Source organism: Canis lupus, chromosome 7 (assembly GCF_011100685.1).
Source record: "Canis lupus familiaris isolate Mischka breed German Shepherd chromosome 7, alternate assembly UU_Cfam_GSD_1.0, whole genome shotgun sequence".
In the NCBI taxonomy this organism is placed as follows: domain Eukaryota; kingdom Metazoa; phylum Chordata; class Mammalia; order Carnivora; family Canidae; genus Canis; species Canis lupus.
Window position 1 is genome coordinate 41,685,627 of NC_049228.1, and position 26,840 is coordinate 41,712,466.

General features: G+C 59.1%; 1 protein-coding gene across 1 annotated transcript; it reads right to left on the reverse strand.

The window, feature by feature from the left end:
* Nucleotides 1-1,885: 1,885 nt before the first annotated feature.
* On the reverse strand, nt 1,886-19,275 carry LMNA (lamin A/C). The gene is given in 12 exon segments (NM_001287151.1): nt 1,886-2,372; nt 2,655-2,924; nt 3,621-3,710; nt 4,099-4,218; nt 4,333-4,440; nt 4,818-5,043; nt 5,148-5,368; nt 5,880-6,005; nt 6,118-6,288; nt 6,517-6,642; nt 8,730-8,886; nt 18,708-19,275. Coding segments are annotated over 12 exon segments (1,998 nt in total). The 5' UTR covers nt 19,064-19,275; the 3' UTR covers nt 1,886-2,345.
* Nucleotides 19,276-26,840: the final 7,565 nt, after the last annotated feature.

The following is a 26,840-nucleotide window of genomic DNA, read 5'->3' on the forward strand; positions in this document are numbered from 1 at the left end:
AAAATAATCTCTTTGAGGGCGCCTGGGTAGCTCAGTCAGTGGAGCGACTGCCTTGGGCTCAAGTTATGATCCCAGGGTCCTGGGACCCAGCCCTGAAAGGACTCCCTGCTCAGCGGGGTCTGCTTCTCTCTCCCCCTCTGCCGCACCCACTGCTTGTTCACGTTCTCTCTTTTTGTCAACTAACTAAATCAAATCTTTAAAAAAATAAATAAAGTCTATGGCTTTCCGGGGGGGAGGGGCTGCGCTGCTGCGGCTGCGCAGTGACAGGTATGCGCGCGGAGGCACCTGCTGCGGGAGATCCCGCGCAGCCGCCTTGGCCCCCGGGTCCCCGCCCGGGCGGCGCTCTGGCGCCCTCAGGTGCCCGGCTCGGGAAGTGCACAGGCCGGCCCCTGGAGCCTTCACCTGGTGGAAAGGGCGGTCCTCCTCAGGAGCCGCCTACCTGAGCAGGGGCGGCTTCCTCAAACTCACACACCCACCCCCAGCATCCCTTCTCCCAGGGATGCAGCCCACAGGGGCCAGGGTTTCCAGGGGACCTGGGAGGGCTTGTCCCCTCCCTCACAGTGGTGTCTTCATCATCGCAGACATGCTCTTTCTCACCGACCATTCACTGCGGCTGACTCTCCTTCCCCAGGGAGCATAAACTTATACTTGAGCAACGCTACCTTTTGTTCAGGGGGAGCGTGATGTCACAGGGGCGGGGGTTGCAGCCAGAGCCCTGGGATCCTGGCCACCTGCCACTGCGTGGGCCTGGCAGCTAGCTCAGGGCCCCCACTCCCAGGGGCAAAGGAGACAGGACGTCTCAAGACTACCAGGGTGGAATGGAAGAGGGCGGAGATGCTGTGCAATCCACGAAGGGCCAGAGCCAGACTGCTTGCCAGAGCTCAGGAACCCCTCTGACGACCCCCTCAACCCCCCCCCCCCCACCAGGCTCCTGCTCTGTCACCACACGTTTGTTTCCCTTCCCCCGAGCAAGGGACACCAACTGCTCACTTGCAGGTAAGTCCTGCTGCTTTCCTTCTATCCTGGCCAGCCCCTCCACTGTCCTTCCTGCTCACTTGCCGGGGTCCTGACACAACACTGCCCTCAGGCCGCATTCCCATCCCTGTCTTATGCCTCAGAGTTAGAGCTGACCCCAGGGCCCCATGGAGAGAAGGTGGTCAGGGCTCAGGTGGGTGCTGGCAGGTTGAAGAAATCGACCTCTCCAAGGGCCTTCCACAGGACCAGGCACTGCTTATGCCCAAGTTGCTCTGCATCAGCCACCAGAAAACCTGGATATGTGTCTGAAGTGCACGGGCAGTGGGGGGCTTCAGCTAACCTCCCCCAGAGCAAGGGCGAGGCCGGGCGGCAGTGTGCACGAAGACGAGGGTGAGCATGTGAGGGTTGTATGTGTATGTGTCTGGCCCTCAGGGCACACGGTGACGCCCACTGACAAAGACAGATACCAAGGCAGCCAGGGATAGAAATAACTAGTGTATTGATCTGGGGGGAGAAAGGGAATGCAGATGGGAAATGGGGAGGCCAGGGACTTTAGTGTTTGCCAAAACCACGGACACACACCCTCTACCTCTTCTCACCTTCCTCTTCCACAGCCGGCTCCCACCCTGTCTACTACCCTCCCTCTCCATTCTACCCTACACCCACTTGACCTTGACCTCCAGTGACTGAGCAGAGCCCAGGCTTCCAGCTTCCAGGTGAGGCAGCCTGAAAGAACCTCTCTTCCCCCCTCTCCCACCTCATTCCCATCTCTTGTCTAAATAAGATACAGAAAAAGCAAGCATAGCTGGTACCTGGCAGGACTAGTCACCCCGGGGCTGAGGGCAGGGGTGGGGTGGGGGTGGGGCAGGCAGAGGAGCCTCAGCCAGGTGTAGTAGAACGGGGGCGGGGGGGTGGGGGTGGGGGCTGGCCCAACGCCCCCCTCAGAGGCTGGCTGGGAGGACTCCAGAGCTGCCTCTCAGGCACCATGTTCACTGGGTCCCCAGGGTGGGGGTGGCAGACGGGAGCAGCAGAGAAGCAGAAACTAGGTTCTGTAGGAGCATCCCTTTCCCTTGGCTTCTGGAGGAAGCTTTCTTTGGTTTTAAGGCAGATGTGGAGTTTCCCAAAAGCAGGGGAGATTGACATAGATGCTTTTTTTTTTTTTTTGCTTGTGTTTTTCCTTCAGTATAAAACCACTGTAGAAAATAACTTCTCTTAGAAAAAAAACAAAACATGGAAGAAAAAAACCAAAGGGGTATTTTCTTTGGCTTCAAGCCCCTCCCATGAGGTGCTGGGCCGGTGTGGGCAGGGTGGGCGTGAGGCAGAAAGGAGGCAGGCAGCCTCCACCCTCACCCGGCCTGGCAGGTCCCAGATCACATGATGCTGCAGTTCTGGGGGCTCTGAGAGAGAGATAGGAGTAGGGGAGGAGAGATGTGAACAGCAGGGCTAGGCCCCTGGCCCTCCCCAGCCCCCCAGCCCCGCCCCTGCCCTCTAGTCTGGGGCTCAGACAGGAGGGGCAGGATGCAGAAGCGACTGCCTAGGACCTTGGGCTGAGGGGAGGAGGCTCCCACTCCCCCGGGTTGCGGGAGAGAAGGCCTCCCCCCCCCACAGGGCTCCCTCATCCTAACCCTCAAGGACCAGGGTCCTCTGCTTGCAGGTGCAGAGGCACAGGGACAACTCACCTGGGTTCGGGGGCTGGAGCTGCCCAGGAGGTAGGAGCGGGTGACCAGGCTGTCCCCGAAGCTGCCACCCCCACTGCCCCCCACACTGCGGTAGCTGCGGGTGACTGTGACACTGGAGGCGGAAGAGCCAGAGGAGATGGATCCGCCCACCTGGGCTCCCGAGCTGCTGGCGGAAGCCTTGTCTGCAGGCTGCCCGCAAGTCCCGCACAGCACGGTGCGCGAGCGCAGGTTGTACTCGGCGGGGTCCCCCGAGCTGCTGCAGTGGGAGCCCTGAGAAGGAAGACAAGGCTCAGGCGGGATGGCCCAGCCCCGGCTCTGTACTCCTGCTCGCACCGCCACCAGGCAGGACGGCGGGGTTCTGTGCTCCAGGCCCCAGATGGAGGGCCCCAGCCCCGGGAGGAGGGGATGACCTGGGAGGGCAGAGGGTCAGGAAGACTTGGGGAAAGGGGACTGGAGCTGTGGCTGGGCTCTGTCCCAGACCCTCAAAGCTGAAGAGGGAGAGGAGAGTGAGCAAGCTGGTAGAGCAGCAAGCATGCAAAATAAGTGGGGCGCGGGAGGTGGGAAGGGTACATTCTTGCAGGAACAGACAGGAGAAATGAGAACAGCACATGCAACAGAAATGGGGAAGAGATGAGAAAGGAAATGCGTCTGACAGGAATGGGGGGGAGAGGCAGGGCTGGGCGCCCCACATCTGTCCTCCCGTCCCCTCTCCAAGAGACAAATCCAGACCCTGTCCACTGCTCCAAAGAGAGTGCTCCATGGCATCAGGAAGTTCCCACTCCCATCCTTACCAGCCTAGGGCACCCAGACACCTGGGCTCCCTGTTCAAGATACAGGGAGGACAGAAGAAAAGCCAGGGCAGCGCATGAAGTTCCAAAACATTCTTTAATGAAAAGATTTTTGGCAAGGGGAGGCCTGGCTGGGTGCCCCAGTGTGGGCTCGGCCTCAGCGGCGGCTGCCACTCACATGGTGGTGATGGAGCAGGTCATCTCCATCCTCATCCTCATCGTCCTCGACCACGGTCACGGAGCGCACCAGCTTGCGCATGGCCACCTCCTGCCAGGGACATGGGCCCAGACCCAGGGGTTAGGGGATGAAAGCTGGGGGAGGGGTATACAGTACCACCACTCACACTGACCACCTGTGGTCTGCCGTCTGTAGCACTGGGGCAAAGGAGGGACATCGTCAGACTCCCGGGTAGGAGTGTGGTCCTGCCTTTAAGGATCCAATCCCTGCTATCTACCTTCCACCCCTCATGCCCCATTGGGGAGGCATCTTTGGGTTTGATGACCAGTGAGGGGAGCACTTGGGGCCTGGGGTTGCAGCAGAGGGAGTCAGGACACAGTGGCCTGGAACCGGCTCCCTGGGGTTCGGTGCTGCTGGCTCCCAGTTTGGCCACAGGGGGAGCCCTGTCCAGACAGAGGCCAGCCTGCAGCATACTCACTTCCCCAGTGGAGTTGATGAGAGCCGTGCGCAGGCTGTTTCCGCAGCCCCAAGTGTTCTGCGCCTTCCATACCAAGTCAGTAGGGGGACTATGGGTGGCCCCAGCTCCTGCAGCCCAGATCTAGGGAGGCAGTTTAGAGAAGGCTGCTCAGTTCAGCATGCCCATGCTTGGACCCATCCCTTCTCCTCACCTCTGGCCACCCCAGGGTACCATGTGAGGACTCCTGCCACTCACCGTCACCACCTGCCCAGCCTTCAGGGTGAACTTTGGTGGGAAGCGATAGGTCAGCAAGGGGTCATCTCCATTCTGGCGCTTGATCTGCCAATTGCCCATGGACTGGTCCTGCCAGCAAGGAAGGGAGGGGACAGTGGGGGAGGCTTGTTCAGTCTCCCAGGCCAATCTCGCTCATGGGCTAGGCCCATCAAGGATAACACCGCAGTCTATGGACACTCAGGCGCTACTGGGCACACTCAACACTCTCAATATCCCACAACCCAAGGACCGAGGGACTGTTGTTTACATCCATCCCACAGGTGAGGACATGGACACTCAGAGGGGTTGGACAGCTCGCTCGGTCTCAGTGCCAGGGGGGAGATGTGGAGTCACCCCTGAGTGTGGAGGGACACACTGGCCCTGGTCTGCCACTGGGAGGGACACCCTCTGTCCAAACGCCATCCTTTCCCTTCGGGTTTTCTCCCTCCCAGACCTGGGGCGCCTACCTCACTGGACTTGTTCCGCAGCCGCACAAACTTGCCCTCCTCATCCACCTCCTCCACAGCCACGCGCCCGCTGGTACGAGCGTGCTGGGAGAAGCTGCTGCTGCGACTCTCGGAAGACTCCAGTTTGCGCTTCTTGGTGATGCTGCCCGTGCCCTGCGTCTGTGATGAGTGGGAGGAGGCGCGGCCACGGCTGCGCTGCGAGGTGGGGCTGGGGGATAGTCGCAGCCTGGCAAGGGGGACACAGAGGGGCCTTGTCAAGGTGGGCCATGGGCCATGGGCCATGGGCGGCGCTGGCTGGCACCACCCCCCCCCAGCTCCTCCCCGACCCACCTTTCCTCCTCGCCCTCCAGGAGCTTGCGGTAGGCATGGATCTCCATATCCAGGGCCAACTTGATGTCCAGCAGCTCCTGGTACTCGTCCAGCTGCTGCTGCATCCTCGCCCGCATCTCCGCCATCTCCCTTTCCTTATCGGCCAGCAGCCGCCGGCTGGTGTCACGCTCACGGGCTAGTGAGTCCTCCAGGTCCCGCAGCTTTGCCTCCTTGGCTGCCAGCTGGGTGAGGGAGCCAGGCTCAGTGAGCTCCCAGGGACCAGGAGGAGGGGCCAAAGGTGGGCCCCTCTCACCACTCTCCCCAGGCTCTTTTGCCCAAGCCAGAGCCTGCCAGGGGCTCTCTCATGGTGTGGCTGGCAGCCAGGAAGCCTTTCCCTGAATCTAACTGAAATCTCTGATACTGAGGCTGGAACCTGCTTCCTCTGGTCACAAATGCACAGCTGGTCAGAACAGGTGCTTTAAAAGCACTCACCAAGCCACGCAGAAGGTAAGAAAGGCCTCCATTCTCAACTGGGAAGAGCAAGGTTCTGAGGAATACAGGTCATGCAGGTCAAACAGGAAGTGGTCCTGGCACAACGGCCAGGTTACCTGACTGAATCCTAGGCTCCTCCCCCAGTCCAAGGTCCTGGGACATGGTTGGTCTCTCACCTGCCCCCTCCTCTCCCTCCTGGGGACTTGCACTACATCCAGCCTCACCCTTAGCTCAGGAGGGAAGGGGTGGGGAGGGGCACACCTGCTTTTGCAGCTGGCTGAGTTGGGCCGAGAGGCTGTCGATGCGGATGCGGGACTGTTGGAGCTCCTCATGCGCGGCCCCCACCAGGTTGCTGTTCCTCTCAGCTGACTGCCTGGCGTTATCCAGCTTTGGGGGAGAACACAGGGATAAGGCTGCTGGGGCCTGAGAGGGGACCCCTCGCCCAGGGTGGGCAGGGCCAGGGCTGCTGGGGGCCGGGGCAAGGGGAGGCACCAAGCACCTTGGCAGAGTAGGTCTTCTCCAGTTCCTTCTTATATTGCTCCACCTGGTCCTCATGCTGGGCCCGCAGCTCCTGCAGGGCGTCCGCCAGCCGGCTTTCAAACTCACGCTGCTTACCATTGTCAATCTCCACCAGCCGGGTCTCGTGGCGGCGCTTGGTCTCACGCAGCTCCTGGGGTGGGTGGAGACAGAGCCAAGGTCAGGACTAGTCCTTGGAGGATGAGGTCTGGGTGGCCAAGCCCCCTGCCCCATCCTACGGCTGAGTGGATCACCCCCCTTAACATGGGGACTGGACATGTCCCCCTGCCCCATCCACTAGTGCAGGGCAGCGGGGCGGGCGAGCCCTGCACCTGGCTGAGACCCAGCCCCACACCTCTGGCCTCAAGAGCACAGTCCCTACCTCACTGTAGATGTTCTTCTGGAAGTCCAGCTCCTCCTTCAGGGTCTGCAGCCTGTTCTCAGCATCCACCCGCCGCAGCATCTCATCCTGGAGTTGCTTCTTTGCTTCACCCAGGGCTGCCTCGAGCTGAGAGGAATGGGGCAGAGGTCAAGGAGCAGGGCCATGGAACACCAGAGCTTTGAGGAAGCTGAGAGCAGCTGTTTCTAGCACAACCCTTTATGCACATAGAAACAGGTCTGGATGGGGATCCCTGGGTGGCTGAGTAGTTTGGTGCCTGCCTTCAGCCCAGGGCGTGATCCTGGAGTCCCGGGATCGAGTCCCACATCGGGATCCTTGCATAGAGCCTGCTTCTCCCTCTGCTTCTCTCTTTCTCTCTCTGTCTCTCATGAATGAATAAATAAAATCTTAAAAAAAAAAAAAAAAAAAAAAAAAAGGGCAGCCCGGGTGGCTCAGTGGTTTAGCGCCATCTTTGGCCCAGGGTGTGATCGATCCTGGAGACCCGGGATGGAGTCCCATGTTCCGCTCCCTGCCTGGAGCCTGCTTCTCCCTCTGCCTTGTGTCTCTGCCTCTTTCTCTCTCTCTCTCTCTCTATCTCTGTGTGTCTCATGAGTAAATAAATACAATCTTTTAAAATTAAAAAAAAAAAAAAAGAAAGAAAGAAACAAACAAACAAACAAACAGGTCCGGGGAACAGGAGCCTCAGCTGTCACTGAGGTCACGGAGACTCCTCACTCATGGAAACCACTCTGGGCAGGTACTGGGTTCAGAAAAGAAAGGTGGCACCATCCCTCTCTGGCACAACACAGGGAGGTGCTCTGAAGGAGGTGTGTTCCAAGTAGAGGAACATGAGGCGAGAAACCAAAGTGTACCTAGGGATGTGGGGAGAAGAGCCTGTGTCAAGGCCCAGAGGTGTGAAGGTATCCTGTGCCCTGCGGGGTCCTCAGAAGGATCAGCACTGCCAGAGCCAGCAGGGCCCAGGGGTGGTGAGATGGGAGGGGCCAGCATGGGAAGGCCCAGCTAGACTTTTTTTTTTTTTAATTTTTATTTATTTATTTATGATAGTCACAGAGAGAGAGAGGCAGAGACACAGGCAGAGGGAGAAGCAGGCTCCATGCACTGGGAGCCCGATGTGGGATTCGATACTGGGTCTCCAGGATCGCACCCTGGGCCAAAGGCAGGCGCCAAACCGCTGCGCCACCCAGGGATCCCTAGACTTTTTTTTTTAAAGATTTATTTATTTATTCATGAGAGACACAGACTGAGAGAGAGAGAGGCAGAGACACAGGCATAGGGAGAAGCAGGCTCCTAACAGGGAGCCTGATGTGGGACTTGATCCTGGATCCCAGGATCATGACCTGAGCTGAAGGCAGGTGCCCAACTGTTGAGCCACCCTGGTATCCCTCCACTGGACTATTAACAGAGATCCCCTGGTCTGCCACAGAAAGGTCTCTGAAGTTTGAGCAGCAGAGCACCTTTCCTCGCCTTTGGTCTCAGAAAGCCCTGGCTGGCCAGCACAGCTGGGAAGACCTGGTTTTGTCACCAACCTGCTGGGATCTCTGGTCTGTCCCATGCCCTATGGGGTCAGGGCTCGAGAGAGACAGAGCCCATGATAGGAGTTAGCAACTGACTCTGCTTGGAGCATATGAGGCTGCAGAAGTGGGAGCAGCCCCACTTGGAGTCTGTCCCGAGCCTGGATCATGAGACAAAAGGACAGGACGGACAGCAAAGTACCTTGAAGGCAGAGACAACTGTATCCCAGCCAAGCATTAAGAACATGTGTCCCGTATGTGATTAACCATCCACTCCCAACTTCAGGCTCTATCTTCCAGAGGGACCACAGCTCTCCTATGGGACGGCCAAACCAGGAGGGATCTGGGGCCAGGCACACTTCCTTGTAAAGTTCAATGGAAGGGGCTGTGGACTATTAAATTTATTAACGGAACCTCTACGCCCATCATGGGGCTCCAATTCACGACCCCAAACTCTACCGACTGAACAGGCTGGGTGCCTGGCTGTGGACTATTTTAAATCCACTATGCCAGATGCATCAGAGTAGAGAGGGGATGCGATAAGGGCAGGTGGGGGAACTGGTGTCCACGCAGGGGAATGGCTCTGATGCCATGTCCATGGGGCAGGACAGACAGGTACCAGGAGACCAAATGGACTGCAAGGGTGACTAGGGCGGCCTGCACTGGTCTGGTGGGAGGCCTCACCTTGGTCACCTGGCCCCGCAGGTCATGGAGTTCGCCCTCCAGCGTGCGCTTCTCGCTGAGCGCAGTGCTCAGGGCGGCCTCCTTGGAGTTGAGCAGAGCCTCCAGGTCCTTGAGCCGGGCCTGGGCGGCCATCAGGTCGCCCTCCTTCTTGGTATTGCTAAGGAAGCAAGGAGAGAGTGAGTTGAAGAGGAGTCTGTGTCTCCAAGGAGGGTCAGGACTCCCAGGGAAAGACTGCAATTCGGTCCCAGGAGTTCCTCTGCCCTCTCCACCCCCCACTGTGGGGGCCTGGCTTGCCCATCCCTCAAAGTGCCAGGAGAGGGCACCCTTGCTCTTGGTTTGTTTGCATCTGCCTGACTCTGGGGCTGGCCTCCCACCTCCCCCAAGATCCCCCAAACCCCCTTCCTGCTTCTCCACCCTTCCCATGACTCAGTGCTCAGGAACGTGCCTGGGGCCAAGGGCAAAGCGCAATCCCAGGAGATGAATGCTTTTCCCTCTCTCTCCTCCCATTCCTTCCCAAAGAGACAGGGCCACCTTTGTCTCTTGCCCCTACCCACACTGGACCTTAACCTTCTCTTCCCTGACTCCGCCTACCTTCCATTCAACCAGGCCTCCCTCCCTGCAGGGACGGGACAACCAGTCTCCCAGCCCTTGGGGTCCATGCATCCCTCTAGCATCTCAGGTTGAGGCTCTCCTGGCCCCTTGTACACACTGGGGGCTCTGTGGTTAAAACTCAGTGATGAGGACAGGCAGGTATGGTACCGACCCTTCCATTTCTCAGACTCAGTCTGGGTCCCCTGACCGAGGCCAAGCACAGGGGTTCCAGCTGCCCCCTCCAGGCCTTCTCAGAACTTGAGAGAATGCTCAGCCCTACTCTGAGCCTCCAGGTCCATCTAGACTACAGCCTCAAGCCTCCCTATTCCTCAAACCGGGGAGAGCTTTAGCCAAATAGCCAAATAAACTCTTGCCACAGCTCAGGACTTTCCAAACGGGAGTCACCAGGTCTCCAGCGGGCTCCACCACAAGGGAGACATGAAGATACCCAGCTGGGTAGGGGAAGGCCCCTTGGAGACATGGAGGGGGCTCCCCCACCAAGCCACTGGCCACACCTCAGAACAAGCCCTTTGACGCAACAGTGTCTGTCTCCCTCGAAAAAAAGAGGCCCTTCCAGAACTGGAGGATGTCTCCCCTCCTCCGTCTCAGCCAGAAAAGCTAAAAATAAAGTCAAAACCCAGCTCAGGTTTTGGCTGCCATCCGGCCCAGCCCCTGACTGGGAGCACAGCCCCAACTTTCCATGACTTCAAAACTTTTCCGAAGCTGAGCCAGCTGCAAGGGGAGGAATGAAGAAGAAACCGCCAGTAAAGTGAAGCCACACAGCAGACACCGGCTCCTTGGGCCGGCTCCAGGGCGTCAGGCCTGCTCCGCAGAGGCCTCTCCACCCTGGAGGCCTATGCCCTTCCTGCTGCCCCTGCCCGCAAGCTGGAAGGAGCTCACAGGGGGGCAGCTCAGCTCCTCCCTTACTCAGGATACTGAGGGGCCTGGGTTGGAAGTAAGGGCCAGTATGAGGCAGTGGTGGCCCAGGGACCCCACCCTCCCCTGCATTGCCCTCCTCAGGCTGGGGAAGCAGAAGGCCTCCCTGCCATGGCGCCCCTGCCCTGTCAGCACCCGGTCTGTCAGCCTCCCTGAGGGGGTGGTGTTGAGAAGGACAGTGACCATAACCACTCAATGGCAACAGTCCCATGGCACAATTATGCAGAGGGCCCTGCTCTGAATGTTAGTGCTCACTCACTTGGTCTGTGTAGTGGCCTAATAGGCGCCAGCACCATGTGACCAGGGACACTGAGGCACAGAGAGTCACGTCCAGGGGCCGGTAGCAAACCGGTAGCAGAGTGGCCAGAAGGGCCCTGCCCCTTGGCCCAGCCTCCAAAGCAACATGGGGGCTCCGTGCCTTTCCCTCCAGGAGGCCACAGCAGGGAAACCGCCAGCACAGAGGAGCTGGGGAGGGCCCTGGTGGTTTTCTCACTGAGGCTGAGGAGCTCCCATCTGTGGGGAAGAAGCCACTATCACCCACAGGCTCATGACTCAGCCCTCAGGAGTTGTGGCCACAGGGAGCCACACGCACACCCCAAGATGGCTGGGGGGTGGTATAGTGCAGAGCCCAGTGCCCCTCCTTCCTCTGCCCTTGGCTTGTCGGCCTAGGACTAGGCCCCCATGTGGGGTCTTCAGACCCAGCAGGGACCCCAAGCCAACCCTGGCCAGGCGGTCATCACCTCAGGCCCCAGGACTGGGGCCTGCGGGAGCTGAGAAGGGCGGGAACAGGGCTGCAGATGACTCATCCTCAGGCAGACAATACCCGGGTAGGGGTTGGGAAATCCTCTAGCACTCACAGGGGAGACCCCCATTTTGCCCACGTCCTGCCCAAGCCCTCATGTCCAGGTTCCTCAAGCACGGGAGTGGCTGCATCCCAGTGGCCTCATGAGGGAAGCAGGGCTGGGCATCCTGTTTCTGACGCTTCCCACGGCTGGCAGATCCCATTGAGGGGGGACAGAGAGGGGAGGGGAGGGCAGGGTGCAGGGAGCTGGGGGTCTGCCGCACGGATGCCGTGGGACAGGGAAGGCTGGCTCCAGGGCCACTGCAGGCCGGGCCTCGGGGGCAGCAGAGGGGCTGGGTGGGCATCAAGCCAGGTGCTGGCCCGCCCTCTGAGTCACCCTCCTCAGCCCAGCCTGGACGCCAGATATGGAAGCCAGGCTGCCCAGGCCTGTTTGGGGCCTGTTGCTAGGGGCAACTTGCGCCCTCATTTCCTCCTCCACAGGCTGAGGGAGACACCCGGGGGACAGACCTTTGGCCATCCTCACAAGAAGCAGGGGGAGGAGAAGAGGGCCACAGGGGCCTGGGGGAGCAGGCCCAGCCCCGCAGGGGCTCCCTCCCAGTCCCTCCTGCCCCGTCTCAGCCCCTCAGCCTCACCGGCACACAGAGTTCCCCATGGCTGGGCCACCTCAGGACAGGAGGGGAAGGAGGGGAGGGGAGATCAGGGTCTTTGAGCTCCACAGGGAAGGGCGCCCCCCTGTGGCAGGGAAGGGCAGGGCAGGCTGCGTGGGCCCCACGGAGTCCCTGCCCTCCAGCTTGGCCACAGCTCTTCCCTCTCCTTCCCAACTCTAGCCCCTGACTCCAGACCCTGGGCAAAGCTGACTTTCTGCCAGTGAGGGACGCTCCTGTAGCCACCCCTCCCTTTGTTGGGGCAGCTCTTCCCCTGCAGTCTATCCTCCCCCACCCTCCATCCAAGTCCACTCCCCTGGGTTGCCCCACCCCAGACCTGCCCTGGGGACCTGTCCCCACCTCCCAAGCATGCTCTCCTGTAGTTTTCACCTGGTGGCTTATGCACTGTCCACTCAGGTCTGGGGCTTTTCCTGTCTGTGCCTGGAATGCCGGCAGGCTAGGAGTTCCCTGGCTCCAGGCTTCTGGTTGGGCCTCTTCCTGGGCCACCCCTGCACTTTCACAGCCGGGGAAACCAAGGCCTGGACCAGGGAAGGCTTGCCCCACGGATCACCTGAGGACACTCACAGGAGAAAGGAACAGAGCACCGAAATGGCATGGTGCACACTGGGCAGGGAGGAAGAGGGCTGGTGGGAGTGGTGGGTGCTGAGGGTGGGCGCACAGAGGGTGGCACCCCAGCACCCAGAAAGCAAGCCTGGGAGACATGTCCACCTCTGCTTCCCCGTTCTAGGAGTGACACCACCCAAACACTCCCACAACCGCGTGCGCAGCCATGGGCTTGGATGTTCTCCACTCCAAGAAGGAACTACTACTTGGTTTCTTGGCTGGTCTGTGGGACTGCCACCACTTTCTGGTAAGGGCAGAATGTAGGAAGAGAGGGACATGTGGCGCTTGAGGACCGGTCCCTCACTGCAAAGAGACCTTCAAGAGAAGAGCCGAGGGGAATGCGTGTTCTTGCCTGCACTGTGAAGCCCTGGAGCCTTCTCCAAGCCCTGCCCCCTGAGGTTCTGAGCACCTTCCAGCTGGAGCGCCAGGAAGGCCCCTCAGGACAGACACCCTCACCCGCACCCAGCACAGTGGAGGCTCTGCTTCCACCTGCCTTGCTGGGGCATGCCACCAGCACACAGGCCTGGGGTTCGGGCCCTCAGATCCCCATCCAGAGCCAGCTGTCCTCCTCAGAGACAAAGGCAGAGGGAGGGTTGGGGTGGAGGAGCTGGTGCCGAGAAGAGAGCCGGGAAGCCTGTGGACATGTTCAGACGCAACCCTGGCAGAGGCGCTGTGTCTGGCAGGGGGCCAGATTTGAGTCACAGCTGCTTGGTGTATCAACGTGGCATTGTACAGACAACAACGCAGGAGGAGCCATAGCCAGGGGCTGGGCCCTGGGGTCCTGGACAACAGGCAGCCGGCTTCCTAACCAACTGCTCTCTCAAGGTCCCTGCCAACTCCACTTTCCTTCTTCTTGGCCTAGCTCTCTAGAAGCCACGCCTGAGATGTCAAGACAGTGCAGGGCTGAGGCCTGGGGATGGACCAAAAGAAGTAGGGGCCTGGAGCGGGGCGGGGGGGGGGGGGGGGGGGGGGTAGCTTAGGAAGAGATAGGATGTCCTAGAAGGAGGGGGAGGGGGAGGCCACCCGCCAAAGGGAGGGGCATTCAGGGGATCCCCACAAGAAGCTGACTCAGAAGTCCCTTCTTCAGGATGCATTAACCCTCCATCTGCTGGCTTATGCTTATTAACCCCAGGACAGCAAGAAGGGGTGGGAGCCACACCCCAAGATCAGCAAAGGAAGTGGGAGGACCTAAGGGGTTCTGGTCCCACTGCATTCCAGCTCCAGCCTAGGAAGCTGGAAGCTCCCTCCAGGCCTCAGAGGTGCCAGCTCAGAGCTTCAGGAGGAGGGGGGCCTTGGAAACCCCCATCCTCTCCACTGCTCAGAAACTGGGCCCCTTGGGATCCCTGGGTGGCGCAGCGGTTTGGCGCCTGCCTTTGGCCCAGGGCACGATCCTGGAGACCCGGGATCGAATCCCACATCAGGCTCCCGGTGCATGGAGTGCATGGAGCCTGCTTCTCCCTCTGCCTGTGTCTCTGCCTCTCTCTCTCTCTCTCTGTGACTATCATAAATAAATAAAAATTAAAAAAAAAAAAAAAAAAGAAACTGGGCCCCTTGAGAGGAAGGTCTCCAGCTTTTCTGACCCAGCCCTCAAGGCACACGTGTTCTGTCCCTTCCACTTGTCCTCCATGATAGTCCCGCCCTCCTCCCTCCTGCTGCCACTCAGCAAGAGCACCCCCAGTAGTTCTCAAGGAAAGGCCACCCCAAGCCTTTCCTTCTCTGACCAAGCCAGCGCAGGGTCTCCTGTCCACTCTCCACTCGGCCCTCTACCATGACTCAGCTCCTCTGTGGGGCCTGGGATCCCAGCCAGAATTAATCCTGGCTTCCTTTCCCACAGAGGGACAGGGAGCACCCCCTCCCTGCCCCCCCTTCCCAAACTCTGTCCCCTTCTAAGACCTCCTCCCAGCCTGGCCTCAGGAGGGGTGGGGCCAGAGTGGGTGCAGGAAGGGGAGTGGGTGGGTGGCCCAAGGTCAGCCACACCTCTTGGACTGTAAACATGGGTGTAAGCCTGGTTGGCTGTTCGCCTTTCCCGGGGTGTCCCTGCCACCCAAACATGGGGCCCGTGGCACTTAGCGTGTCCTTCTGGAGAACACGGCCCTTGCTGCTGTCCTGAAGGGAGACATATGACAGCGAAGTGCCCTTTCTTACCAGCAATAAAAACAAAGCATAAACCAAGGGGGTAATGTCATCATAATTAACTGCTCTCACAAAATTTCTTTGAGAAATAGGGGAGTGTGTCTATGCTTTTCATACCCCAGTTTGTGGGAAATATTTCTACTGAGAACAGCATTGGCTATTAATTATGTTCACATTAAGTGTATTTGATTTGAACATATACAGCTTGGTATTTTAAGAGGACTGTTTTCTCCCTTTGGGCATCACTGTACTATTTTGGAACCTGGGGGATCTCTGGAGATCTTCTGCTCTAACCCCTTTATTTCTTGGCTAGGAAACTCCAGAGAAGGAAGGTGATTTGCTCAAGGTCACACAGCAATGTGGCAGCAGGACCAAGACTAGAACTGAGGACATGAAGGCCCATACTCGTACTATCTGTCATTCTGCTGGTGGACCACCTAAGGATTAGGAGACCCTCAAACCTCTCTCCAGATATTTCCAAGAATATTGGACTTGGCCTGAGTCACTTTCAGTGCAGTGGGGCTCCAGGGGGTGGGAGCTGGCCGAACTACCCCAGGGCTAGGCCCCTGAGCCGGACCCAGGCAGGAGCTGCCAGGGAGGGAGGCTGGGGGAGGGGAAGGCATCGGCTACCAGTTGTCCCCCCAGCTGTCCCTGGCTTCAGCCCTAACACTGAACTACTGAATCCCAGGGGGGACAGGGACGGCAGGACTGGGGCTGATGGGCATATCCTATGCAAGGGTAAGTCTCAGAATGGAAGCCAGGGGAAGTACCAGCCATGGGCACTCGGGCACTCATCACGGAAAAGCAGTTGGGAGGCTGATCAGGAATTACTGGCTCAAGTAGTGCTCAGTCCCTGAGTTCAGCTATGCCTTAGCTACCTTGGAATCAGGGTGTAGACATCAGGGTTGGGGGTGGCAGCAGAGAGCACACCAGGGGCTCCCTCAGGTGAGGACAGGGGGCCAGGTATCCTCAGAGGCCTCCAGCCCTGTTCCCCTTATGTCTCTGCCAAAGGACACAGCCTCCTTCAGAGGTAGACACGTCCTACAAGTCCCATGGCAGCCTCAAGACCAAATCTCCAGCCTTCCAGAGCTGTCTTATGATCCACTGCCTGGCAGGGTCTTGGGCCTTTCCAGGTACAGGGTATGGTAAAGCTGGGTGTCAACAGATCCTGGCAGGACAACAGACCACCAAGGCATCACTGGTCCCACTGGTCTCAGAGTAGACTGAGGAATGAGCTTTGGCCACCCAACCCCACCCTTAGGACCCTCCAACCTGTCCTCTAAGCTGGAAAAGGAAGGCTTAGTGGGACAGGCACGCAGCTGGACATCAGAAGCCTGTGCTCAAGTCCTGACCTGTCACGTTCTTGCTGTGTGACACAGGACCAGCCTCTGCACCTCTCTGGCCTTTGCTGTTCCTGTCCCAGTGAGCATTGGGATGAACCTGGGCCTATGCTTCCCTGCCGGTCCCCACTGGGGCTGCACAAGGCCGACAATACAGGAAGTTATCGAGCACCCAGGTTCGTCCGGGGGGAAGAGGAGCTTCTGCTTTGTGGGTCTAGGATCTCCCCACTTCTGACTCAGCTTTCCTCTACCACTTCCACACGGGAAGGCACAGACCTCAGCCCTATACAGCGGCCTGGTAACAGACTTGGCTCTGAACCACTTGCTGCACACTGCCCATTGTGGGGGGGTTGACTAAGGAAGGAGGTCCTAAGGAAGGAGGCAGGAAAGCCTCCCGGGATGCAGTGGGGAGAGGGGGAGAAGATGCAGGCAGTCAGGCCCCCAACCCTCCCTTTAAGACATCTGCTGTCTCCACCCTATGTCCTGCTGTCTCTTGTAAAGCCACTAGGGTGGAAAGGAGGGGGCAGCATCTGAATCATCCATCCAGCTGTCATGCTTGGGATGGGGCCTAGCTCTAAGCCTGGACCCTGGGTGGGGGTGGGGGTGGGGCTTTCCTGGTGTTTACTGCTCCTTGTTTTCACACTTAGGGTCCAAATGCTTCAGACTCTGGAATAGACTGAACGTGTGTATGGGTACTGGGGGGGGGGGGGTTTCTGCGTGGAGCCTATAACCCAGCCCAATGAGAGGGCGCCCGAAAGCCCTGGGTGTAGTCAAGGTACCAGGCTGGGCCGGGGATTGCCACAGGGATCTCATAGACAGTTCTGCATCCCAACCAGAAGCCCAGCCCTGAACTCTGAGCTCTAATTAAACATTAAACCAGAGGACACCTTCTCTCTAGGCTTTAGTGCGAGGAGTTACGACAATGCTTTTCTTCCTTTCCCAAGTTCTTCATTTTCCTCTTCTCTGCTTCACCTTGAGCACAGCAGACATAAAAAGCAGCAGCCCATCCTGGGGCCTCCCACTGGAGACACGGAAGGGGACCCACACCCCAGTTGAAGTCCCCTTTGTCTCCACCCTGCCTCCCAGCAGCCTGAGATCCAGGTGTGCAGACCCACCCCCTCTCCCAGAAGCCCAGCCTCCCCAGCCAGGATCACAGGGGAAGAAAGAGGCAGATGGCTAAATATAACCAGTCCACACACACACCACCCCCGCCCCTGCCCCACGTGCGCACATACCCGCCTGGCGGCCCAGGCCTGGACAGCTGCACTAGGCCAGAGGCAGAGACAGACAACCTGGCGTGGTGGGGCTAGCCAGAGATCGCAGAGTCTACTCATCCCGTTTTCCGATCAATGTCCTCCCCAAAGAAAGACCTGCTGAGAAAGCTCGTCACAGGAATCAGCAGTGGGGGGATTTGGTCACTGAGCAGACTAATTTGACATAGATTCTCTGCCCCCGCCCCCATCTTGCCTCCTGTCTGTCCTGCTAGCTCAGTTGTTCCTATCACTACTGCAAAAAGACGGGAGTGATCTCCTTCCATGGTGTCTCCAAAAAGTCAGCCTGTCTGTGTGTACTGTCTCCACCTACTCTTCCCAAGGGGATGGGTACCCACGCCCACCGGGCCAGGGGCCTGGCCGGTGAAGGGCAGAAAGCTCACTGGACACATAGAGGCTCCCAGGAGAGCAAGAGTTTGGAGAAGAAGATTGAAAGGGGGGGAATGAGGGGACATCAAGCCACGGGGCCTCCTGTCCCAGGGATCTCAAACACCCTAGTGCTCTCTGGCTTGGGTGTTCATAGAGAAAGAGGTAACAGAGAAGAGGAAAACAAATTTTCAGGGGCCAGGAAAAGAGGGCCTGAACTTCCAGGATCCAGAGGCCTTTTTAGAAAGGAGGGTGGAGTCAAGTAGGGTGGGGTAGGGTGGGGCTGGGATGGGTGAGGTAGGAGGGGCCTCAAGCGGCCAACGGCTGGATTTCAAATATGTCACCTATTCCAGCAGTTTCATAAGGCGAAGATCAAAAAACCTTCAGTGGCTGAGTGGATGGGCCACAGCAAAGATTATTCAGATTTGGCCAGGAAATGAAAGTGGTTCACCCCAAGCAGACAGGCCAGGAGAAGCAGCCCCCAATGTCCAAGACACCAAGCAGAGGGCCAAGGGGGTGCACCAGACCTGGGTATAACACAACTTCCTGAGCCTGAGCCGGGAGCCTCTGCCCTCGGTCTCCCTCCCTCTCCTGCATTCCTGGGCCAAGAAGGCCAAGGGCTGTGGGAGCTGCGGGGGAGCGGAGCTCCTCAAGCTGTTTAGAGGGCCTGTCAGAGCCCAGGAAAGGTCCCAGACCTGCAAGTAGTGAGGGAGAGCTTCCCAACTCTTAGAATCCTGGAAAGAGTTGTGCCAAGGAGGTCCCCTCCACGTCCCTGCCTTGGTAACCTCTCTCCAGCACCACTGAACGCCCGCCAGCATGGGTGCTTATGCGTCCAGAGACAGTCTGGGCAAAGTTGGCACACTGCCAAGTCAGCCAAGAAAGTTTTAACAGGACCATTTCACCCATTTCAATGTGTCCTGAGTGTCCAGATTTCTTGAACTTAGCAGGGCCAGCCGTCCTCTGCCCAGGCCCCTGCCTTCAGCTCCAAAGGGCTGGCAGCCCCCACCCAGACAGACTGTGGGCCTACCATCAGTCCTTGCGTGGCCCCGATGACCCCACCGTTCCCTATATCCACCACCCTCTCCCAGAGACCCCTCCCTTCTCAGTCCTGTCTTGACAGTTTCCCTTGGCACTGCCAGTCACCCGCTGGGGCAGTTCCGGGGAGGGAGGGGACTGGAAGGCCGAGTTATGGGCCGGCTGCTGTGGGACCAGGGCGACTGTCCGCCCACCCTCTCCGGTCCCACCCCGCGCCACCACCTGGGCGCACTCACCGCGCTTTGAGCTCCTTGAACTCCTCCCGCACTTTGCTCAGCTCCAGCTGCAGGCGGGCGCGCTCCTTGGCCACCGAGTCGAGGGTCTTACGGGCATCCCCGAGCTCGGCCTCGTAGGCGGCCTTGATCCCGGACACCTCGCGGCTGACCACCTCCTCCGACTCGGTGATGCGAAGGCGCAGCCCCGCGTTCTCCGTCTCCAGAGAGCGCACACGGTCGATGTAGACCGCCAGGCGGTCATTGAGCTCCTGCAGGTCCTCCTTCTCCTGCAGCCGGGTGATGCGGGTGGGCGACAGCGGGGTGGAGCTGGCCTGCGCCCCGCTACGGGTGGCGCGCCGCTGGGACGGGGTCTCCATGGCCGGCAGGGTGGCAGGGCTGCCCGCGGGGCAGAGGTCCCGGAGAGGGCAGAGACCGCTCGGGGTGGGAGCGCGCGGGCCGGCGGGCTGTCGGCGGGCTCCTGGCAGGCGAGGGGTCTGGGTCGGGCGCTGTCGGACCTCGGGATCTGGGTGCGCGGCTGTGGCTGCGGCGCTCCCGCGGACACTCTGAGTCACCGACGCGGGGCAGCGGCTCTAATAGGTCTAGGGAGTGGGAGGAGGGGCCGCCGCTCTTAAAGGGGCCGCGCACGTCCGCAGCGGGAGGCGAGGGGGCGGTGGGGAAGGGCGAGCCCCGCGGGGCGGCGGCTTGAGTGGGGCTCCACCCCGCCCTGCGCACCCGCCGGGCCTGGGGCTTCTCCCTCCTGGATTCCGCCTGCTCCGGGCTCCCGGTCCAGCCCCGACGCTTGTCCCCTCGGACTCGGGCCTTCCTGTGTAGAAGAAGGCCGAGCCAAAGGGTGCGGGTGGGTGGGCAAAGGGCAGGAGGAAGAGAGAAAGCGCCAGGCCGGCAGATCCAGGAAAGGTGGGGGAGGGCTGAGGCTGGTGCCCATGGGGTGACTCACTCTCCTTCCACCGCTGGCTCCCCCTCTCCTTCCCATAGTAATAGTGAGTCACCCCTGCCCCCCTCCACATGTGGGCAGCCCATTCAAAGCAGCATCTCTGTGTGCCAGGGTGGGGTGGGGAAGGAATGCCTGGGCTCCCTGGGGAGCCAGGCTGCAGGGAGTTTCTGGGTCCTGAGTTCCTTTAGCCCTCGGTTTTGGGGCAGGGACCAGAAGTTTGAGGTCCCTCTTTTCCTGTCTTCTGTTCCAACTTCGCCCTTCAAAACCAAGCACTGGGTCTTAGGCCCAAGTGCCAAGCTACATGCCCCCACAGAAAGCCAAGAGTGGGACCCAGGCACTCACCCCATCCCTTGCCCCCTTCCTTCAGACTCAAGCAACTGGAAAAAGAGGCTGCCTTGGTTCCTCCCCTTTCTACTCCTTCTATCCCACCCTGCCAACTCCAAGACTGTACTTATTTTTTTTTTTTCCAGGACTGTACTTATTTTAATGGATAATTTAAAACAGATACCAGAGCTGTGCGTGCATTCATCACGTTGCCAGGACACCAGGTCCCAGATTCTTGTGGTTCCCAGAGGGGCCTGGAAGGGGGAGCATGGCAGGGGCTGGACAGCCAGTGGTGGGTCTCTGTCCTGGTTTCAACCAGAAAGGCAGTACTAGGGGGGCTGGGACAGCAAAGACCCCACAACCTTCCTGGCTGCAAAGGCCAGCCCTGCACTCATCTCTGCATCCCTCTCTGACCAGGTCTGCTTTGCCACTGGATCACCCAGATCCCCAGGTTTCCCCACCCCAGGCTCTGGAGCCTCTATCCTCAGCCCTTACCAAGGACTCCTCTGGTTTGTCTTCTACTGGCCCCCCATAATCCTGGCCCTGGCCCCACGGGCCATCTCATCCTTTCTAGGAGGTGGCAGGCGGAGGCTCCAGAACCCACGTGCTTTTATGTCCTGCCCCTGTGCCTCCCACAGCTTATTCTCTGGTAAAGAATCCAGAAAATTAAATTATGTTGCAAACGCCTACAGCTCCAGGATGTCAGGGTTTCTGTAATACTGAAGGGAAGCAGAGTGGGATAGGTCTTCTTTCCTGGGTTCTGGAGCCAAGCCTTGGAGTCCACAGAGGTTGGAGTGGGGTTAAGACAGGGACTCTGAGTATTTATGGAGGGGAACCGAGGAGGGGATGCTTGGATTCTCATCTCTGTGGGTGTGTATTGTGGTGAGTGTCCAGGATGCATCCAAGTGAGGGACCCAGGGTATGGCTTCCCCCTTCCTGCAGCCCTCTCCCCCAGGGCGTGGCACTCTCTCAGCTTCCCAGACAAAACAAAAAGTCTTGTTCTGCTTCTCCCTCTTCTGTTCTCCAAACTAGGAGCAGAGGCAGGCGGGGTGGGTTGGTTAGCCAGTGAAACGTGAGGGACAGGGCTCATGCTGTTCCCACTGCCTCAGACCCCTGGCACTGAGCCCCCCCCCTGCGGCCCCCTCTCCCCCTTCCACCATCTCCCCCCCAGCCAAACCCCACCCAGTCCCAGACAGGCCTGGCTTCCCTTCCCAGCTGGGGAAGCAAAACCACACTTAACCCTTCCTACCCCAGACCTCCCCATCTTTGGAGAAAGGATGGGGGACCTTACCCCAAATTTTACTCTCCTCTCTTTCCAAAGGGTCCCCCCTCCCTTACCAGCACCACTGAAAGCCTCAATCCTAAATCCAAGCTTCAAAGTGGACTCCAAATACCATCAGTCTGCTCTTCCCCTGACAGGCCCAGAAGCAGCAGGAGAGAACAGGGGTGGCCAGGTCTAGAGGAGGGAACCTACTAGGGGTGGGGTTGTAGCTGGGTGGTCACCAGGTTCCAATCCTGCCTCTCACTTGCAGCACAATGACAGATGTGCTCCTGAATCCTCTGGGCTCCAATCCTCATCTGTAACATGGGCTGGACACCTAGAAGAGGCAAGGCTACTATGCCTGCCCTCAAGGGAGCTGCCCACTGGTGGGGGGGATCAAGGGAGAGGCACACCGAACACGGTGGCTAAAGAGCATTATAGGACTCTGGACTGGATAATGAATTCCAGATGGAATCCAGAGGCCTGAGAGCTGGAGCATTAATGAGTACTATCAGAATATAGGAGTTGAGCCCAAAGGGTGGTTTGGGCAGTGGAAGCTGCACTTGTCTTGAGAACCAGTGACCTTGGAGGGGGGCACAAAACATCGTGCTTCCCTCAATGACCCTTCCTCGGAAAAGTGCTGTGAGAGACAGGTGGGACCAAGTCTTGATCATCTGTGTCCCTAACACCTGGCTCTGTCGCTAATGGCCTGGCGCACAGGAGATGCTCAGCGTCTCCTACCTGAACAAGTGCACCTGGCCCTGCTGCTTTGCAGGGGAGTGACTCTGGCCTTGCTTTCCTTGTCTATAAAATAAGAACGCTGCAATGATTAAGTGATATACATCTGGGGTCTCTCAGTGGGCTCCATTGTCGGTAGAGCACATGACTCGATCTTGGGCTCGTGAGTTTGAGCCCCATGTTGGATGTAGAGATTACTTAAACAAATAAATATTGTAAAAATTATGTAGAGGGTGCCTGAGTGGCTCAGTCTGTTGAGGGTCTGCCTTCAGGCCTTCGGCTCAGGTCATGATCCCGGGTACCTGGGATCGAGTCCTATGTTGGGTTCTCTGCTTAGCAGAAAATCTGCTTCTCCCTCTCCTGCTCCCCCTTGTTTGTGCTCTCTCTCAAATAAATAAAATCTTTTTAAAAAAGCTTTGAGTCTATACAATTCTCCCCATCTTCACTATTAAATAAACAGATAAAAAATTTAAAAATATAGTGAGATGATGCTCGACAGTGAATAACTTACACTTTTCCACTCAAGTTCATAGTTGCATGTTTTCACACACATTCTCAACTTGGTCCACAGAACCACCTCACGGGTTGGAGATTATTTCCCTGTTTCACAGGTGAGACTCACTTTCCCAAAACTAGATAATAAATAACAGCTGAGCTCAGAACTTGGCCCAAGCAGCCTGGTCCAAACCCAGGATATGCCTCACTCTCTGATTCCACTTTGGTGGGATGCGTGGGAGGCCCCAGGGTGGCCCATTGCCTGAGAGGAATTCTGTGCAAAGGTGATGAAGTACAGAAGAGCCCAGGAGGGTGTGCAGCCTGGCCCTTGGACAGGAGCAGGGACACCCCTGAGGGAGCTCGGAAGCATGAGACACGTGGGGCACAGAGGCAGGGGCTCTGCTGCGGAGATAGGGACGAGGGACGGGCCGGAGGGGACCAGGCTGGGGTCAGGATAGCAGGGAGACTGCAAGGGGAAGAGGCAGACCACAGGGAAGCTGGAGCATGACAGCAGGAGCGGTTCCAGAAGCATTCCGCAGGGCACAGGTGTGCACCACCTTGGTGAGCCTCCACAACTCTACAAGCTAGAAACTATTATTGTCCTAGTTCACAGATGAGGAAACTGAACAGGTGTCTGAACTTTGACACTATTGGCATTTTCGGCCAGAGATTTCTGTTATGGGAGGAGGTTCTGAGCACTGTGTGATGTTTGGCAGTATCTCTGCCCACTAACTGCCAGGAGCACCTCCGCTACCAGCTGTGACAATCAAAAATGTTTTCAGACAGTTGCATGTTCCCTATGAAGCAAAATCTCCAGCTGAGAACTACCTGCCTGAGGTCCTGTGGTTAGTAGCAGAACTGGAATTATAACACAGCTTGGCCTGACCCTGAGAGCTAACTAAGATCTTGCCATTAGGCTATCATCTCAGACAGGTGGAGGGGGAGGGGAGGTGTATAGGAGGGGTCCTAGGCCCGGGGAGGGGGGGAAGGGCAGCTGTGCTCTCCCCAAAGGGGTGGGAAGGGCTGACTCCTGGGTGAAGGTCTAGGGAGTGGCGTAGGGTGAAGGAATCATTTGGACATTCAAGACCAAGGTCTGAGAAACCCTTTACAGTGAGTTCCTAAGGGCAGGCCCCTGTCATTCGTCCTTTGCTCACTGGGCCTGGTACTCAAGTGATGAATTGCTGAGTCAGCCACGCACAGGTGATCAGCATAACCTTGAGAAAGGAAGGACCCACCTGCTCTCTGAGTGGCTGCCACACACCAGGCTCGGGGCTAGGGGATGCGTGGAGGAAGTCCACTCACTCTTGGCCTCAGCCTTATGCCAGTGCTGATCCAGAGCCCAGCCAAGCCAAGTGGGGGGGAGGGGGGGCAGATAATGGGTGGGGAGCCAACCCCTCACTCTCACACCCAAGTGACAAGCCTTTCACAACCAAGATCACCATCTGAACCCTCTCAGATTCTCAGATCTCCTTGAGGTGCACCATGATCCCCCAGAGTGCACAGGAGAGACTGAGGTTCCGGCGGGCGAATCGCCTTGCTCAAGCCTACATAGCTGACACGTGACAGAAGCAGGTCCCAAACCCTGGGTGTCCGCCTCAGGGTTGCCTACACCCCACTTCTCTTCAGCCCAGACCCCAAGAAGACTGATCCAACAGCCGGATCCTAGAGTCGGCCCCGCTCCACCTCCTTCTCAACATTCCAAACCACTCCCGCCGCCCCAACCCAGCCGGGGGCCCAGGTAGTCTTCCCACCTGCAAGTCTAGGCTCCCCGGAAGCGTCAAAATACACAGCGCAGTGCGCCTTACTGCCGCGCGCATCCCAGAACTCCCGCACTGCCCTCTCCTGCCCTCTTCCCCAGCCCCCAGCTCCTCACCCCTCCACCTGCACCTCGGGCGGGGCCCGGGGCGGGGGAGGAGCCGCGAACGTCCCGGGCGCCCTCCCGGTCCCGCCCCGACCCGGCGCCGCCCGCCGGCGGGTGCTTACGCAGGCCTGCGCGTGGGCGGCTGCGCGTGAGGTAGTGTGTGTGTGAGTGTGTGCGCGGTGGCCGGACGCCCCGGCCTCGCGAGCGGGGGTTTCCTTTCCCTGTTGCCACGGAAACAAACAAGCGCCACGACTCCAGGGCGCGTGCTGGAGCGGAGGGCCGCGGCACGCTTTCGGGAAGCGAGGCAGAAGAGGATTCCCTCCTCCCGCCCCCCGCCCCCCGCCCCCCGCCCCCGCCCGGGAGCCCACTGCCGCCTGTGGGGCCCGAAACCTGGGGGCACGCCGCGCTCACCCGGGCGGCCTGGCGGGCGGGGACATCGGGCCCCCTACCTGGTTTGTGCGGAGGCCCTCTGCCAAAGTACGAAAATCTCCTTTACTGGGCGTTTGTGGCTTTAGCCCCCCCCACCCCCCACCCCGGGCAGGCTCCTCTCGCGTCTTGGAAGCTCCGCCTTCCTTAGCTTCAGGGTAAATCCTGCAGGCCCCAGCCCCTCTGGGTTCCCTCGGAAGGCTCCCGGGGGCGCCAAAACCAGGGGGTGTCTACGGGTCGGGGCCAGTGTACTCTGTGGGGCAGGGAAACTGGTGGTTAACTTGCTGGAGATTGCTGATTGGGGGGCGGGGGGGAGCGGAGCAGTGGGCCCTTCCGGAGAAGAGGCTGGGGCTGCAGGTGGGGCAGGTGGATGGATAGGCAGGAGGTCAGGAGCTCCAGGAGGGAGGTCCCTAGGGATTGGGAAGGGACTGTGCTAGGCCCAGTGGTCCATCATTCATTCCCCAGAAGCCAGAACTTCAGAGCTGGGAGGAGTCTTAGGGCATCATGCAGGCCACCACCCTTTTCCAGACCTGCCTTGGTCCAGCTGCCCAGATTCCCCTGTGGCACTGTCCCTAAGCCAGCCCATGGGCCTGCCCCAGACCAGTGCACTGGCCTCTATGCCCAGTAAGTCCAAAGCTGCCAGGGCACCCTGAGAGCCCACCTTATTCTGACCCTAGACCCCTGCAGGGCTCTTCACCACAGGGACAAGTAATGGGACAGGGCAGCAGGGGCCTGGCAGGGGTGGGGGTGGGGTGCACGGACAGGATGCACAGGCTGAGGCTGGAGCTCTCTCAGGCTGCCCAGGGAGGGGCTGAGGGGGCATCTGTTTCCTCTAGGCCATGGTTCCCTCAATCCTATCCCCAGAGGAGGTAAAAATGGTGCTGGCTTCCTGAAGAGGAGCTTCCTGGGGATGGTGGATGGAGGATGGACGGGTATTCGTCAGAACCTCCCACATCCCCTCGGAGCTTCAGGGAGCTAAGCTAAGGCTTAGGGGTGGGGGCATACTGACTCTTGAAGCAGAGGGGTGAGGTCCTGGGCCTCTGAGCGCCAAGATGTGGCAGAAGGAAAAGCCAGGCTGGGCTCCCAGTAGGATGTGGTGGGGATCTGTCTAGCTCAGGGCTAGGGTCTCACCCAGGTATTGGGACTGAGAGAGGGGAGCACAGAGGCAAGTGGGGATGAAGGGAGAGATCAGAGTGAGTAAAGGGAGGAGGTCCACCATAAGGGAGGAGGAGTGGAGCTTCGGCACAAGGCAGTGGGGGTCACGTCTTGAGTCCAGGCCAGGGGGCTTTGGAGAGAGGAGCTGGGTAGAGGAGAGGCCCAGAGATTGAGGGGAGGGCTGCTGCGTGGGCTGACACTGCTCCAGCCCCAGATCCTGGTGGGGCAAATATTTACCCAGCAACCACGGTTGCTAAGTAAGGAGGAAGGAGGAGGGAGGCCAGTAGCTGGAGGGCCTTTCAGGCTCCTCCCTAGCCCTCACAAAAGACAGCTTGGAGAGAGTGAGCCAAACCGCTCCCCTCAGCACCCCCTCCAGCCCAGGCTCAGTCTAACCCCTCCATGCACCAGATCCTGGGGTCACCTCTGCCCACCCCCTCACCCCAAGCTGGCAACAGGCAGAAGGAATGGGCTAGGGGGGAATTTATCCCCAGACTGTCAGGCTTCCCCCATCCTGGGGCAGCTCTGGGGGCTCAAACCTCACAAAAGGCCCCTTTCCCAATGGGCTATTCCGGCTATTCCGTGGGGGCTGGGAAGGGAGGGTGGTCTAAGGAGTCAGGATCTGGTGGGGGAGGGGATACTGAAGGATGGAGTCCAGTTGTCCAGGGCTAGAGGCTGGAAGAGAGGATAAGGAGGTGGAACAAAGGGGAAGGAGTGAGCCAGTCAGAGTCTGAGGGGACAGGACAGAAAAGAGGGGTCCTCGGGAGTGCTGCCTTTTCAGGCCCCTGGGCAAGGAAGGAGGAGGGACAGGAGGGGAAGCTGCACTCAAAGGGAGCCAGATGTGGCCCATGTGATGTGGGCTGTGGCTGGCATGGGCACGGTGGGAGCAGGACGTGCAGCCATGCCAAGAAGGATTAGTCAGCTGCCTGGAGGGGACAGGGGAGG